Consider the following 16,866-nt stretch of genomic DNA (forward strand, 5'->3'; position numbering starts at 1 on the left):
GTATGGTCTGTTTTTCCCCTTCTCGAACTGACCTTACTATCAACCAGACAGCTTCATAAACAGCTGATCACAATGACAGATTTTGGAACCACCCAATTAGATATTTTCTTTATTCTACCCTTTCCACACCATCTCTGCAACTTAACGCAAACTGGTTTTCACTCCATTCTCAAACTGTTGAAGAGTCTTTAAGCTGAAAAACTCTTCTCTTTCCTTAGTTGCTAAGCCTTCCAGCATTTTTTTATATCAGATATCCAGCATGTGCTGCCAACAAAAAAGCCTTGCAGAGGGTGGTTAGGGGAGCAGAGAAGGTTATTGGTAGCTGCTCTACCTGACTCTGCTTTGGACACTTTTAACTTGCACTAGACACTTATAACTTGTTTTTATCTGACATGTGGCTGTTGTGTTTTACTATTTATTGTTACATTTATTATTTAGTGTTGCGTTTGTTATGTTATGATTGCACTGCTCCTGGGAAACGCTGTCTCATTCTGCCCTGCAGAGCTGATGTACGGTTAGAATGACAAAGTTTTTGAATCTTGAATGTAGTTTTTGAGTTTCATATCTCTATAACTAACACCATAAGACATAAGAGCAGAATTAGGCCCGTTGAATCCACGCCACTATTTGATCATGACTGATTTATTTTCCTTCTCAAATCCATACTCCTCCCTTCTCCCTGTAACCTTTGACACCCTTACTAATCAAGAACTTGTCAACTTTCACTTTATAAATATACCCAAGGACTTGACAATGAATTACACAGATTCACCATCTTCTGGCTAAAGAAATTCCTCATCTCCATTTTAAAGAGACCACCTTCTACTCTGAGGCGGCGTATGATCAAGACCGTGAAAGTATAGATGACATAGAAGTCCATTATTTCAAAGCTTACTACACTGGAAGTGATGGGAAAAATCAGTGAAAAATAAACATTCAGGAGAAGTCCATTTTATAAGTTGGTATGTATTTAAAATAATCTATGGAGTAGGATCTATGCACTTGCAAAATTTAAAACAAATTAATGTCATGCTAAAAGGTAAAGTAACAGAGATATAGACTTAAATAGGAGAGATGTTTACTGAAGAAAAAGCTCCTAAGGCCCAGGAATTCCTTCTGTCCTTTTACTGTATTGATTTCTATGTTTCAAAACAAAAACAATGCTTACATATAAACTAATATAATAACAATTCCCCATACAATCTGAAGAACCAAAGAAACTTGAAAATTAAGATGTACAAAATTATCAAATGCTACTGGAATGCGAACTGACTTGTTTTGACTCAAGACTGATGATAACCTTGTCTTCAAAAGAGAATGGCCAAATCAGTTTCCACAAAAAATAATGTTCATCTCCTTAGTAGATATAGGAACCAAATTAAAAACAACACAAATAATTAATGGAAATGTTTGAAATGCTCTCTCAAAAAGCACTTTTCAAAGTTGATGAGATATGTAATAAAATAATTGTTGGTTATGAAAGCACAATCTTTGACTATATTTGTTCTCTTACTTGTTGGAACCACCAGGCGATGCTTTTCTTGCTTGGGCAGTGACTAGGAGACGTTTTAGAAAATCAACACGAACAGCTTTCCATTTCTCAGGTGGAAAAACGTGCAGTGCCAAGACTGTAAAATAGTTTGCTCCATCCACCTCAAAAGCATTTTCAACCCATTTCTCCTTTGGCTGTTCCAAGAAACTTTGTAGGTTTTTCTCTTCTCGTGACGTTGCCCGTGTCCTGTCATTTGATTGAACAACATCATTATACATTGTTATAAAACGGTGACAATTCAATGAAGACTTTGTTGTACTTACGTGTTAAGGACATAAAGAACTGTGTGCATTATGTAAGGGATTAGATGGATGTTGCTCTCTCTGCCTCCACCACCAGTATCAACACTAAATGACTGTTCCATTGCAAAACGCAGGAAGAGTAGTTTAATATCATGAACGTTTAGCTGGTAGGTGGGTTCACGCTGGCCAGTGCACTCTTGTAAGTAGGTGTTGTGTCTGAAATCAGAAACAAGGCCAATGAAAGTATAGGACACCATAAAAGAACTTAATTGTCATGTCAAACACCATAATTAATCTCAGGTAGTTACAGGACAGAAGCCAGTCCATGGACTTATCAAAATCATGAGCCACGTAGCCTAATTAAAACTGCATACTATTCCTTGAAGAGTCATTGTGGTGGCATTCTTATCAATGAGAGATGTAGTTTCCTGAATACACATTCTGACAGACACATTACTGCAGTATTAAGGAAAGTGCTGTATGTTTGGAGGTTCCATCTACCTCTAAGCCTTTAGCTGCTATTCACATCATTTTATGGATAGGAATATTCCCCAAAACATAATCCATTAGCCATCATGGAATCTTTTGAATGGGATGAATGAGATTTTGAGTGAAAATTAGCTGCCTCTTAAATTTTCCCAAAAAGCAAATTATATTTTAAAATAATCTAAAAAGCTCTGAAGTCAAAATTATTTAATGTACTTTATGATGTACGTGTTTTTCCTTTGCAGGAAACCATTTAATTACATTCAAGCATGCTTCAACAGAAGGTTTGAGGTGGAATATTCTACTTTATTGTGTGAAGACCTAAACCTGTTATTCCATCCGTTATATAAATTTATTCTCTAATCAAAATCTAGTCATTTAAAAGCCACAATTTAATAGGTATACTCTGCATATTATTTACAAATTGCCTTTTATTCTGAATGGAACTGTATTTGCTATGTGTCTTTCAACCTTTTATGAATTCCTGCATTTTGCACAAACTTCAGCACGATTTCCCAAATGTAACATAATGAGAAAATTTCCATCACCTTTCTTATATTCCTAATTTTATCATATTCCAATTTAATTCCAGGGAATATTTCAGATTGAAGATTTTCACAGCCTTACCTTGCCAAACATGTAGCAAATGCAGATTCTGGTACATGTGGACCCCACACAGGAAGCAATCCATTACACTTGGTGTTTGCATTTTGTAACGCAGCGCTTTCCCACTCCTCTCGACCACGTGCCAACCTAAAGGAATTTAATCACAAAAATCAACCAGGTCAATATTCACAATAATTGAAATCAATCTCATTGAGCTAGTAAATTCATTTGGCGAATGTGATACCTTATCCATAATTAACTACAAGTAAAACTGTATCATTATGGTAATGAAAAAAATCTTAAAATTGGTTTCAGGAGATGACACTTGCAATTAATTTGAATTTAATTTGTTCCAGGAAGCAAATAAACAAAGGTTTTAAAGAGGACAATTTAACCAGAGTATTACTAATTGCTGAAAAAAAATCTTTGGCCAGGTTCTATACTACCTGGAAAATGGGAAATTATTTTATAATTAAATATAAAGCCACATAATTATGGACCATCTTTCATAAGATGGAACAAAACTTTTTTAAAACACCAGCAAATAATACTCTACCACTGAATTTAAAGAAGACTTATAGAGATGTACATAATCTAAACATTTACTGGAAGATCTTTATTTCATCTTCAACTACTTGGGACAGAATTTCTTATATTGACCATCTCGGGTCAGAGGAGGCATTGCAGGAGTTTTGTACAGCACAACCAATTCTCTGCTCAATAATTTGAACAAGAAACCAGCTGAGGTCCCCTAACAAAATCAATTCTCCCTGTCCAATTAGTGATATATCTGCTGAGCTAATCAGATCCAGGTACAGGAATAAAAATTGCTAGATTAAGAATTTAAAATTATTGCATTATTTGAATAAGTGTTTTTATTTAAACTATATTATTTCAGAACAGATCTATTGCTGCAGCTATGGTGGATTTGAAGGCCCTTTCCACAAGGTTTCTACCTCTACAGCTTGGAAATAATTACCTGTTCTTTTGAATACTTCAATGGATTTTTCTTCTAATACTGCTGATCAGACACACCAAATACACAGAAGTCAGGTACCAATTGTTCATTTGCACCACTTTGGTGGCAAACTTCTACCTCCCTTACCATCTCACTTATCATCAATTGTAGTTCTACAAAACTTATGATAACAATCTGGCGCGTGAATGAGAAAATGTAAAATTACCTGACAGCAGCAAGATGACAATCATAGTGGACAATATTAAAATGTGAGACGGTACTGTATCCCTGCTGTTTCCGTGGTTTGTTTTCGAATTCTTCAATTGCAACACGCTTTGTGAAGGTGTAAATCCCTAACACCTTGGTTGGCTACAATAGAGATGAGGAATCATTTTTTTTACTGTAAAAAGGGTGACTGCCACACTGTGAAATTGTACTGTAGTTACTTGACAAAGTTGGCTTACCTGAAATTTATAACCTTCACGGCAAATGCAGCAGGTCAAGCCTGGTTCCTCAATCAGTTCTTCCATCTGCTTCAGTAATGTTGTTGTGGTGACCACCTGGCCTTTCTCATTTGTCTGTTGGGCAAGAAACAAAATCATGAGAATTATCATAGTTACAGAGTGTGTAAAACTTTTATAAAGTAATTTTACTTGCTCAATTTGACAGAAGAGAATGTATGAAATTGCAGCTATAAAACACCCAAAGCACATCAGCAACTAGTTATTTTTAGTCAAATCAGCAATGAACTATTTAATGTGTTTCAGTTACATTAATTAAGCAATAAATAACTCCTCTACTCCACAAAGAGAACTGCAGGATATTTACATCCTTTTGAAAGATTACAGGCTCATTTGAAAATCATCAGTTCTGATGGTTAGCATGGATCATATGTTGTGAGGTTTGAACCCAAAATCTGAGTTAGAACTGGCGTCTATGAAACCAAATTGCTCTTTTGCAACACAATGCCCGAGTTTCTACAACTCCAAGCTCCATCTCATTTCCCCACATGCACTTAATGGCAACAACAACAATTAAACAGACACTCTGCCCTTGAGGGTCAAGATTCACAAGTCCTGTGCAAAAATCTTTCCTCATCTCACTTCTACACGGTTGACCTCTTCCACTGAGACTATGATTCCCAAGTCAAGCCTGAAAAATCAGCCTCTGAGCTTCAACCTTGCCATGCCCTCCAAAAATTTTATTATATTTTTATTTTATTGAGATATAGTGCAGAGTAGGCTCTTGCGACCCTTCGAGCCGCGCTGCTCAGCAACCCCCGATTTAACCCTAGCCTAATCACGAGATGATTCACAACCTACCAACTGGTACATCTTTGGAATGTGGGAGGAAATCAGAGCATTTGATGTGGTCATGGGGAGAATGTACAATCTCCTTGTAGGCAGTTATGTATTTCGATGTGATCGCTGAGTATGAGCCCATTTTGCTTAAATGAGGTTAAGAAAGGCACAGTCATGATGCAATTTCTTTCTTGCAGCTCCAGTGTTAACTTCTGGGATCATTTTTGCTTGTGGTGCATAATGATAATTTGAACCTCAAGTGGTCTCACAACTTCACGAAACAAATTAAAGTGGCAGCTGTAATAAATCACACTCAGGACTAAAGGCAAGGTGCAAAAAAAATGGAGAAATGGGAAAATGCTCCAGCTGGAATTCAAAGTCAATTCATTCTAATCAAGAAGATGGGCAATAATAGTAGAATGGAGGAAACCTGGGTGTAGAATGGACAGAATTGTAAAAGCAGACTCACAGGATTTAAAATAAACATTACCGTTGTAAAAAAAATCCCAAATTAAATGGTATGCAAATTATTAATTGAGATGTAATTTTGAATTTACATAAAGTTCAATGAAGTGTGATTTTGGACTCCTTGAACTTGGATATTGAAGTAATATCATTCGCTCAGACATGTTTATCGTGAGGATATATCACCTGTTATTGACTGAAGGAAAGACCATTTAAGAATAGGTCCCCAAGTATGGGCAGGGACTGAAGATTGCAACACCAGAAGTGAGGACCAAGAAGGTATGGACCAGGAGGCATAGGAGAGCTTACTGGACTGCTTTGAATCAGTGGACTGGACTGTATTCAGGGAGTTATCTTCAAGTCTGGATGAATATGCCACAGTTGTCATTGACTTCTTTAAAACCAGTGTGGATGAGTGTGTGCCTACAAAAACTTACTGTACATTCCCAAACCAAAAGCTGCCAATGAACCAGGAGGTTCGTAGTCTGCTGAGGGTTAGGTCAGTGGCATTAAAGTCTGGCGATCCAGGTCTGTACAAGAAAATCAAGTACGATTTGCGGAGGGCTATTTCAAGAGCTAATAAAGAATTCCGAGAGTGGTTGGAGGTGACGTTGGATGCACATTAACTCTGGCAGGGTTTGCAGGACATTACTTCCTACAAAGCAAAACCCAACATCATGAATGGCAATGATGCTTCATAATCAGGTGAGCTCAATGCCTTTTATGCTTGTGTGAAAGTGAGAATAAAACCACAGCTATGAGGATCCCTGCAGAAACTGGTGGCCCTGTGATCTTGGTCTTGGAGGCTAATGTCAGGCTCTCGTTCAGGAGGGTAAACCCTTGAAAGGCAGCAGGGCCCAATGGAGTACCTGGTAAAGCTCTGAAAACTTGCACCAAAAAACTGCCGGGGGTATTCAAAGACATTTTTAATCTCTCATTACTATAGTGGGAAGTTTCCACCTGCTTCAAAAGGGCAACAATTATACCAATGCCCAAGAAGAGGAGTGTGAGCTGCCTTAATGACTTACATCTACAATGATGAAATGTTTTGAGAGGTTGGTTATGGCTAGAATCAACTCCTATCTCAGTAAGGACATGAACCCATTGCAATTTGCCTATTGCCACAATAGATCTATGGCAGACACAATCTCAATTTTTCTCCACACGGCCTTGGATCACTTGGACAATACAAATACCAATGCCAGGATGCCGTTTATCCGTTTATTGACAATAGCTCAGTGTTTAACACTATCATTCCTATAGTCCTGATTGGAAAACTATGGCACCTGTACCTCCCTCCAACTGGATCCTTGACTTTCTAACTGGAAAAACCACAATCTGTGTGGAATGGAAACAATATCTCCACCTCGCTGACAATCAACACTGGTGCACCTCAGGGATGTGTGCTTAGCCCACTGTTCTACTCTTTCTACAGCCATGACTGTGTGGCTAGGCAGAGCTTAAATGCTATCTATAAGTTTGCTGATTGTTGGCAGAATCTTAGATGGTGATGAGAGGGCGTACAGGAGTGAGATATACCAGCCAGTTGAGTAGTGTCATAGCAACAACCTTGCACTCAATGTTAGCAGGACCAAAGAACTGACTGTGGGTAAGATGAGGGAACATAAACCAATCCTCGTAGAGGGATTAGAAGTGGAGAGAGTAAGCAATTTCAAGTTCCTGGGTGTTAATATCTCTGAGGACCTAACCTGGTCACAACATATTGATGCAGCTATATTTCATTAGGAGTTTGAAGAGATTTGCTTTGTCACCTAAACACTTGAAAATTTCTATAGATGTACTGTGGAGAGCATTCTGACTGGCTGCATTATTGTCTGGTATTGTCTGTGCTACTGCACAGATTTAAGTAAGCTGCGGATAATTGTAAATTTTTTCTGCTCCATCATGGGTACCATCCTCTGTAGAATCCAGTCCATTTTTAAGGAACAGTGCCTTAGGAAGGTGGTGTCCATCATTAAAGATCCCCACCACTCAGGACATGCCTTTTTCACACTGTTACCGTCTGGAAGGAGGTACAGAAGCCTGAAGGTGATATTAAACCTGATTCTGAAAAGGATGACTGGACTGTGAAGAAAAAGGAAATAAATGGATATGGAACGTTGGGAAAGTGGAGGAAGAACTGGAATATCATCCAACTTCTTAAATGGAAACATAAGTTTACATAAGTGGTGGCCATATGCATTTACCGTCATTCCAAGTGTGCCCAGTGCCTTCTGCCGCATAGCCATTGCCATTCGTTTCTTTTCTGCCCGTGTCTCTTTTCGTGCTGCTTCAATTTTCCTGTTCACCTCTGGGTGTTCCCGCAGGGCTTCCAGTAGGTTTTCAGCCAGAGTCCCAATGCCTTCATCACTGGAAACCTGCTCCAATTTATGCAAGTTTGTGATGGAGTCCATTCCAATTAACATCTGAAAACACACAGTACGTTAAAGAAAAATTACTGAAAACTTGGCAGCAAAGGTCAGAAAATCTTGGACTCAGTGATCTGCCTTTCTGACAAATTCTTATCATTTATTGGAAGACATACGATCATCCAGTGTTCTATGTGATCTCCCCCTCAGATTAATCTACTCATCCTAAGGAATAACACAGAAGAAACCTCTTGCAGGCACAATATTCAAGATTCATAAATAACTAGGATCTAGTAAAGACAGATTACACAGGCCATCTAGTACTGATAAGGGATAGAACAATGTTTACGACATGTAGCTATAAAACTTCAAGTCCCACCACTAGCAATTTATGGGCTTGCATCACATGGTCATGGTGCTGCACTGCTCCAAAACTTCACCACAGTATGGGAAAGGAATATGTTAGTTTCCCAGTTTGATTTCCACACACACCAATTTCATAATGAATGAAGGTTATCTCCTGGGGATTCATTTGCAAAATAATCGCTTCAGAACAAAATCAAGGATTACAAAAGCATAATGCAAATGTTCATCAAGATCAATAGAATGATCAATATAATTTTCTTTGTCCATGTCTTTTTAATGTAACCGGGTGACCGTCGAATCTTATTCAGTATTGTTAAAAGTGTACTTAGGCATTCATCCGGGTACTGCTAGAATAGTTGTCTGTGCCTTTAAGTGGAGATGGTGACGTCATTATGCATGCGTGGGATAGCGGGGCGACCATTTTGTTTTCTGCTGCTGAAGTGGTGGGGTGTTGGAATCAAGTCCCCCCACCCCCCCAGAGGTACTGGGCTGGGTAAGGAAAGGTGAGCATTAATTTACAATATCCATGTGAATTCATTTATGCTTGTTGGCGAATCAGGAATATCGGTCATTTGACATGTTTTACATGTGGATGCTTTAGATTTTCATGGGTAAAGAACTCGATGCTGGATAGCAAGGCTTGCAAAGTTCCTCACCAGCCAAGTAGGTCAGTCTTCCTGTAATTTAACTCCTGGGCAATATCTTGTAAAAGTTGTGCCAAAGTGTACCTTTTGTCTAACTTTACTGTATCATGACTGATTGTGCATGTAACAGCCAACGTGTATGTTTAGTTTCTGTTCGGAAGTTCAGCACGTGTGTACTAAAAAGTAGTAGACGTCTTAGATGAGATGTATTCAGTTACATTTTTTGCTGCTATGTATAAGATACAGGTTTGGGGGAGATTCTAATGTTGTTTGTATTGTGTTCCTTCAGAATTGCCACTACCGTATTAGTACTGTTTTAGCTTTGTGCGGTTTTCTTTGTATTTTTATACTGCATACGCAATTGGTCGAGACACAAGTGTGTGGATCGGAGGTTAAACAGAGATTGTAACAGCAGGAACCTGATTGTAAAGTCGTTCGTTTTGTTTTAAGACCCTCTTCTGGCACTTAAAACATCTAAAGCAGATAAAGGAATTAAAACCCGAAAAAGTAGTTGTTGTCCTGAGTGTGTACTTTTCCTCAGGCTACAACATTAACATATTTTTAAAAAACGAAGTGTAATGAACAATATTGGTAAGAACTTCCATTTTTGGAAACTGCACCTGAAAGCCGGCAAGAAACCATTTAGCTCAAAGCAAATTCAGCCTCTAAATTCTTCTTGACAAGTCTAATTTTGTCTTCAGCAATAACCTATATAATTAAGACATTCAGCATATGGACCCCAATGTTGTGTAAACTGCTAACTGGCATGTTCTCTTAATCTATCGAGCATGCATGTCTTTGTCTCACTTGAGGTTATATTTTAAAAGCTGTTCTGTATTTATTGTTACACTCAATACCTTACCGTAAATTTCTCATTTACTTTAGAAAGGCTGAAAATTCAAGCTTTCCATTGATTACTCCTTGGACAGAAGAAAATGTGACTCTTTCTTGCATTTACCATGTGGTCCAGGCAATTTCATGATTACCAGAATGAACCACAGCTCAGAGTCTTTAGACTATTTGCACACCACTACAGAACGGCAAGCCAAATGCCAAGTTTAAGTTCCACCATGACAGGTTGTGAAATCAAATTCCAAACTTCCAGGAGTTTGTGGGTGAATTACAAAGTGAAAGTAAAATCTTTTAAGTTCACCAATGTCCTTTAAGAACAAGAACTTGTTGCCAGAGTTATCTGACCTATGTGTTACTCGTCTTTGCTTGGGCAATTAATTGATCTAAGGGTGACTCGATGCATGATAAATGCAGCCTTTTTGCTTCCCACCTCCCAAAAACATGTCAAATATTGACTATATCTTTGGGATTATTGCCATGCAATCACTCCGTGAGATCTGTTCACTGACATCTTGTCTTTTAAATCCTATTAAGGGATTCTTAATCCTATTAAGAATACTTCATATTCTGCTTTCTAATACTCAAACCCATCAACTAATTGTATCAAGATGGTAAACAGCAAATACATGAGCCAGGTATGCAGTGACTCTAATAAAATGAACTGAAGACAGGGCAAAAAACTTACTTGTGTGGGGGGGTGCTGCATAGCCAGTCCCCGCAGTAGGCGAATAATAAAAGGAAGAGATGGTTTTGCTAAGAATTTCTTCCACACATCTGCATCAAGACTGTAAATAGCATAAACAGCATAAATGTTAAGAACTGGAAAAGAGTGGCTTCCAGATGTTGTATAATTCTATGACCTGCACCTTCCTCCTGATATACACTTGGTGGCCACTTTATAAGGTACTTCCCACACTTCAGTGGCCAATGAGTATATGTTCTGCTGCTGTAGCCCATCCACTTTAAGGTTTGACGTATTGTGCATTCAGAGATGCTCTTCTGCACACCACCATTGCAACAAGTGGTGATTTGGGTTACTGTCACCTTCCTGTTAGATTGAACCAGCCTGGCAATTCTCCTCTGACTTCTTTCTTTATCAAGGTGTTTTCATCCATAGAACTGTTGCCCACTGCATGTTTTCTGCACCATTCTCTGCAAACCCTGTGCTTGAAAATTCCATGAGATCAGCAGTTTCTGAGATACTCAGACCATCCCATCTGGCACTGGCAACCATGCCACAGTCAAAATCACTTGGATCACACTTCTTTGGGTTTGGTCTGAACAACAACTGAACCTCTTGACCATATCTGCATGCTTTTATGTTTTGACTTGCTACCACATGATTGACTGATTAGATATTTGCATTAGTGAGCAGGTGTACCACTGTACCTAATAAAGTGGCCACTGGGTATACATACAAAGACCCATTAATTTTGACCCCAATATTTTCCCGTAACTGCAGCAAGTAATTAGTGTTGTTGAAATTAATCTTACTTCTTTGCACTTGGAATATGCTTCCGGATATATTCTAAAGCATTCTGGGTAATTCCCTTCTGCAGGATGAGGTCCTTCAGTTGATGTCCATTGCTATTGTTTTTTATGCCTCCAGCAATTTTACAGAAACAATCCAGGAAAACCTTGTCATCTGTGTTATGTTCTTCATCATATCTAAGAACAGGGCAAGAATGGCAAGAAAAATGAGGAGGGAAAGCTGAAAAACTGAGTAAGTGTCAAAATGTAATGCTGAGTCTAAAGCTCAAATTTGGAAAAGAATCATTGTTATATCTTGCAATCCAATAACAAGAAGATTATTTAAATATTTCAGCAGATAAAATATCTTATTCATGTCAATTCTGAATCAAAAAAGCAAAAACAAGTTAATGGTTGCACTCCATTAAAATTGTAAGTGAATTTTATTAAATATTTAAGATCTATGAAAAGCAGTTGGTTGTAGTAAATTACTTCAGTTTTTCTCATCAGTGTAGCACCATAAATCAAAGTTGAGACTTGGTCACTTACTTGTCAAAATTACAGTAAGGTTTAAATCGATCAACAAGTATCTGCATTTTCTCTAATTCTCCAAAGGACAAGTATGGGATAATGCGCAGCAATCCTTGGAGTACGCTTGGATTGGAACGGACAAACGTTGAGGTTATCTGGTCTAGCAACATCACTAATTGATCTTTGTCCCCTGTTAGCAGCAGGTTACCCTGATTGCAAAAATTTAATCACAGTCAAAATAGTTCTATGATTAGAGGTTATTATTATTATCATCATCTTATAGGCTATATAGAAATGATATAAGTGCAGAACATCTTAATGTACTGTATCATCTGCATTATGTTCCTTCACAACCTTGATTCTAATTTATGACTTTTGAAGTGAACTTCCTTTGCTTTGTGTATTCCCTGCTGTACCTGAGGGATACATCAACATTCGTTTTCTCTTCATTCTTACACAGCTAATATTATCTTATAGCATTGAATAATGTTTTTCATCTACAACTTTGCCACAAGCTTTTACATTTTCGCCTCCTTTTTCCTTTTACAACAATGATTAATTATTATTTTCAATAGGCATTACAAGTTGAAAGAAACAACATTTCTTCCAATTTAATATACAGCAACCAAGGCTATACTTTTTGAACTACATCAGCTCCCATTTGCTTCTACTCTTCAATCTCCCATGTTATTTAACATAAAGCATTGTGGAGCATGTTTCACTTCTTTGCAACAGTTCAGTAACCATGACTACTTGATTTCATATGCAGAATATTGCTCCTCTCCACCTTGATTTCTCCTCAATGACACCATTCTACCTTCCATTATTTCTTCAGTGGCCTCACTACCCAACTGTTCCAAACTCCATCCTCCAATAAACTGCCACACATTTAGAATGCCACTAACAGTCACCTATTTGCTCTGTTCTCTGAGATTCCAATAGCTTAATGGCCCACTGGCTTTTTATCCTGAAACAAGGTTTTGCAAATTTATCCACAATTCTCCCTACTTTAACCACACCCCTCCTAGGTACCACATTTCCATTCACTCCCTATGCTCCTTGTCTTTTTGAACCATCATTGATTAATCATTGGTGGCTGACTTTTTAACCACAATGAAAGTGACATCCTCAACCCATGTCCTTTCTTACCAAGGCCAAGGGCAGGAAATACACGGGAATGTCATAACATAACAATCTCAGGATTGCTACCTGTGCCACGTGCGAGTGAGGCAAGGAACAGAAAGATTACAAAGATTAATACGTGGCTGAGAGGATGGTGCAGGAGGGAGGGCTTCAGGTTTGTAGATAATTGGGCTTTGTTCCAGGGAAGGTGGGATCTGTTCCGAAGGGACGGTTTACACCTGAACTGGAGCGGTACTAACATTCTTGCAGGGAAGTTTGCTAGTGCTTCTTGGGGGGGGGGGTTTAAACTAAATCTGCAGGGGGCGGGGATCCAGAATGTGAGAGAGGATAGCGAGAGGAAGAATAAAGGACAGGTGGGGACTACACGGTTCCGGAATATAAAGTGTGTAGTAGAGAAAGGTGAGGCGGAACAAGTGATAAGGAGGACACATGTACAGAGGGATGGTCTGACGGAACATGGAGTTAAATGTGTTGAAAGAATAAGTAAATGTAGGAAGGACAACAAAATTCTAGGGGCGTATAGCCCGATGGGAGTTCGGGGAGCTGGGTTAAGCACAATAGGCAGCGATTCAAACAGAGAGAGGAGAAATGGGCTAAAAATTCTATATCTGAATGCACGAAGTGTCAGAAATAAGGCGGATGAGCTTGAAACCTAGGTGCGAATGGGTAACTATGATGTTGTTGGGATAACGGAGACATGGCTGCAGGGAGATCAGACCTGGGAAATGAATGTACAAGGGTATACATGCTATCGTAGGGACAGAAATGTGGGCAGAGGGGGTGGGGTGGCCCTGTTGGTGAGGAATGAGATTCAGTCCCTTGCAAAGGGGGACAAAGGTTTAGGAGAAGTAGAGTCTGTGTGGATAGAACTGAGGAACAGTAAGGGCAAAAGGACCCAAATGGGTGTTGTCTACAGGCCACCAAACAGTAGCATGGATATTGGGTGCAAGTTGAATAGGGAGTTAACATTGGCATGTGGCAAAGGTAATGTCGCAGTAGTTATGGGGGATTTCAACATGCAGGTGAACTGAGAGATCAGGCTGGTGCTGGACCACAGGATAGGGAGTTTGTAGAGTGCCTACGGGATGCATTCTTGGAACAGCATGTACGAGAGCCGACCAGGGACAAGACTTTTCTGGATTTAGTGTTATGTAATGAACAGGATTTGATAAGCGATCTTGCAGTAAAGGAGCCATTAGGAGGTAGTGATCATAATATGATAAGTTTTTATCTGCAATTTGAGAAGGATAAGGGCAGCTCGGAGGTGTCAGTGTTGCAGTTGAACAGGGGAAACTATGGAGCCATGAGGGAGGAGCTGGCCAAAGTTGACTGGACGGATAGCCTAGCAGAAAAGATAGTGGAACAGCAATGGCAGGTATTCTTGGGAATAATGCACAAGGTGCAAAATCAGTTCATCCCCCAGAGAAGGAAGGATTCAAAGAGGGGAAAGGGGCCACAGTGGCTGACAAAGTCAGAGATTGCATAGCATTAAAAAAAAGGAAGTATGACAGAGCTAAGGTGAGTGGGAGGACAGATGATTGGGAAGTTTTTAAGAAACAACAGAATTTAACTAAAAAGACAATACGGGGAGAAAAAAAGAGGTACGAACGCAAGCTAGCCAGGAATATAAAGGAAGATAGTAAAAGCTTTTTTAAGTATGTGAAGAGAAAGAAGATAGTTAAGAACAATGTTGGGCCCTTGAAGAATGAATTGGGTGAAATTGTTATGGGAAACAGAGAAATGGCAGAAGAATTTAATGAGTACTTTAGATCTGTTTTCACTAAGGAAGACACAAGCAATTTCCCAGATGTATGGATGGGCCAAGGACATAGGGTAACAGAGGAAATGAAACCGATTGACATTAGGAAGGAAACGGTGATGAGAAGACTGATGGGACTGAAGGCTGACAAATCCCCAGGTCCAGATGGTCTGCACCCTAGGGTACTAAAGGAGGTGGCCCTGGAAATTGCGGATGCATTGGTAATCATTTTCCAATGTTCCTTAGATTCAGGATCAGTTCCTGAGGATTGGAGAATGGCTAATGTTATCTCACTTTTTAAGAAAGGAGGGAGGGAGAAAACAGAGAACTATCGACCTGTCAGCCTGACATCGGTGGTGGGGAAGATGCTAGAGTCCATTATTAAGGATGAAATAGTGGCATATCTAGATAGCAGTGATAGGATTCGGCTGAGCCAGCATGGATTTACCAAGGGTAAATCATGCTTGACTAATCTGTTGGAGTTTTTCGAGGATGTAACCAGGAAGTTAGACGGGGGAGATCCAGTGGATGTAGTGTACCTCAATTTTCAGAAGGCATTTGATAAGGTCCCACATAGGAGATTGGTGGGTAAAATCAAAGCTCAGGGCATCGGGGGGAAGACATTGACATGGATAGAAAACTGGTTGGCAGATAGAAAGCAAAGGGTAGCGGTGAATGGGTGTTTCTCGGAATGGCAGGTCACCACTAGTGGGGTGCCACAGGGCCCGGTATTGGGAACACAGCTGTTTACAATTTACGTCAACGATTTGGATGAAGGCATTGGAAATAACATCAGCAAATTTGCTGATGATACTAAGCTGGGTGGCAGTGTGACATGTGATGAGGATGTTAGGAGAATTCAGGGTGACTTGGATAGGCTGGGTGAGTGGGCAGATACTTGGCAGATGACGTTTAATGTGAATAAGTGTGAGGTTATCCACTTTGGGAGTAAGAATAGGAAGGCAGATTATTATCTGAACGGTGTAGAGTTAGGTAAGGGAGAAATACAAAGAGATCTAGGAGTCCTTGTTCATCAGTCACTGAAGGTGAATGAGCAAGTGCAGCAGGCAGTGAAGAAGGCTAATGGAATGTTGGCCTTTATTACAAAGGGAAATTAGTACAAGAGCAAGGAAATCCTCTTGCATTTGTACAGAGTTTTGGTGAGACCACACCTGGAGTATTGTGTACAGTTTTGGTCTTCAGGGTTAAGGAAGGACATCCTGGCTGTAGAGGAAGTGCAGCGTAGATTCACGAGGTTAATTCCTGGGATGTCTGGACTGTCTTACGCAGAGAGGTTAGAGAGACTGGGCTTGTACACGCTGGAATTAAGGAGATTGAGAGGGGATCTGATTGAAACATATAAGATTATTAAGGGATTGGACAAGATAGAGACAGGAAATATGTTCCAGATGCTGGGAGAGTCCAGTACCAGAGGGCATGGTTTGAGAATAAGGGGTAGGTCATTTAGGACAGAGTTAAGGAAAAACTTCTTCTCCCAGAGAGTTGTGGGGGTCTGGAATGCACTGCCTCGGAAGGTAGTGGAGGCCAATTCTCTGGATGCTTTCAAGAAGGAGCTAGATAGGTATCTTATGGATAGGGGAATCAAGGGATATGGGGACAAGGCAGGAACCGGGTATTGATAGTAGTTGATCAGCCATGATCTCAAAATGGCGGTGCAGGCTTGAAGGGCCGAATGGACTACTTCTGCACCTATTGTCTATTGTCTATACACTATCCCAACTTGGACCAACTGTACATCACTATTGTCTCCCATTGTATCACCACTGTGTACCCTTGAACTCCCTACTTGTAAGGAGCTTAGGAGTCACCATTGCTCAAACTGTTTCAATTAATGCTGACATCACCGGCAGCCTTGTCATGAGAATGAATAAAAATGGAAATGAACCTTACAAATGTATTAATGGACTACTGGACTTGGGATGAAGGGAAAGACAGAATTTACAGTCACACCAGCCTCAGCCAGTGCTCAGACTTGTAATTCCCACATGAACTATGGATTGTCTGCAACTGGAGTACCATGTCTTAATATCACTGATAAGTTCAGTTTTATTGCTACAAGGTTGCTGAGACTTACATAAATACTTCAGCACAGACTTTATAT

The 16,866-nt window shown here is 39.6% G+C and overlaps 1 protein-coding gene across 5 annotated transcripts in view; it reads right to left on the reverse strand.

Annotated features, from left to right (window-relative positions):
* Positions 1-16,866, reverse strand: part of ubr4 (ubiquitin protein ligase E3 component n-recognin 4) — a 203,341-nt gene that overhangs the window by 3,919 nt on the left and 182,556 nt on the right. For all 5 annotated transcript variants that reach the window (XM_073031943.1, XM_073031941.1, XM_073031942.1 and 2 more), the window contains 9 exons: positions 11,861-12,051; positions 11,336-11,509; positions 10,527-10,626; positions 7,818-8,036; positions 4,309-4,422; positions 4,071-4,213; positions 2,908-3,033; positions 1,816-2,010; positions 1,514-1,738 (listed from right to left, as the gene is read on the reverse strand). In XM_073031943.1, coding sequence (XP_072888044.1) covers positions 1,514-1,738; positions 1,816-2,010; positions 2,908-3,033; positions 4,071-4,213; positions 4,309-4,422; positions 7,818-8,036; positions 10,527-10,626; positions 11,336-11,509; positions 11,861-12,051 — 1,487 coding nt within the window. The remainder of the gene's footprint in view (positions 1-1,513; positions 1,739-1,815; positions 2,011-2,907; positions 3,034-4,070; positions 4,214-4,308; positions 4,423-7,817; positions 8,037-10,526; positions 10,627-11,335; positions 11,510-11,860; positions 12,052-16,866) is intronic.

Source organism: Hemitrygon akajei, chromosome 29 (assembly GCF_048418815.1).
Source record: "Hemitrygon akajei chromosome 29, sHemAka1.3, whole genome shotgun sequence".
Taxonomy (NCBI): domain Eukaryota; kingdom Metazoa; phylum Chordata; class Chondrichthyes; order Myliobatiformes; family Dasyatidae; genus Hemitrygon; species Hemitrygon akajei.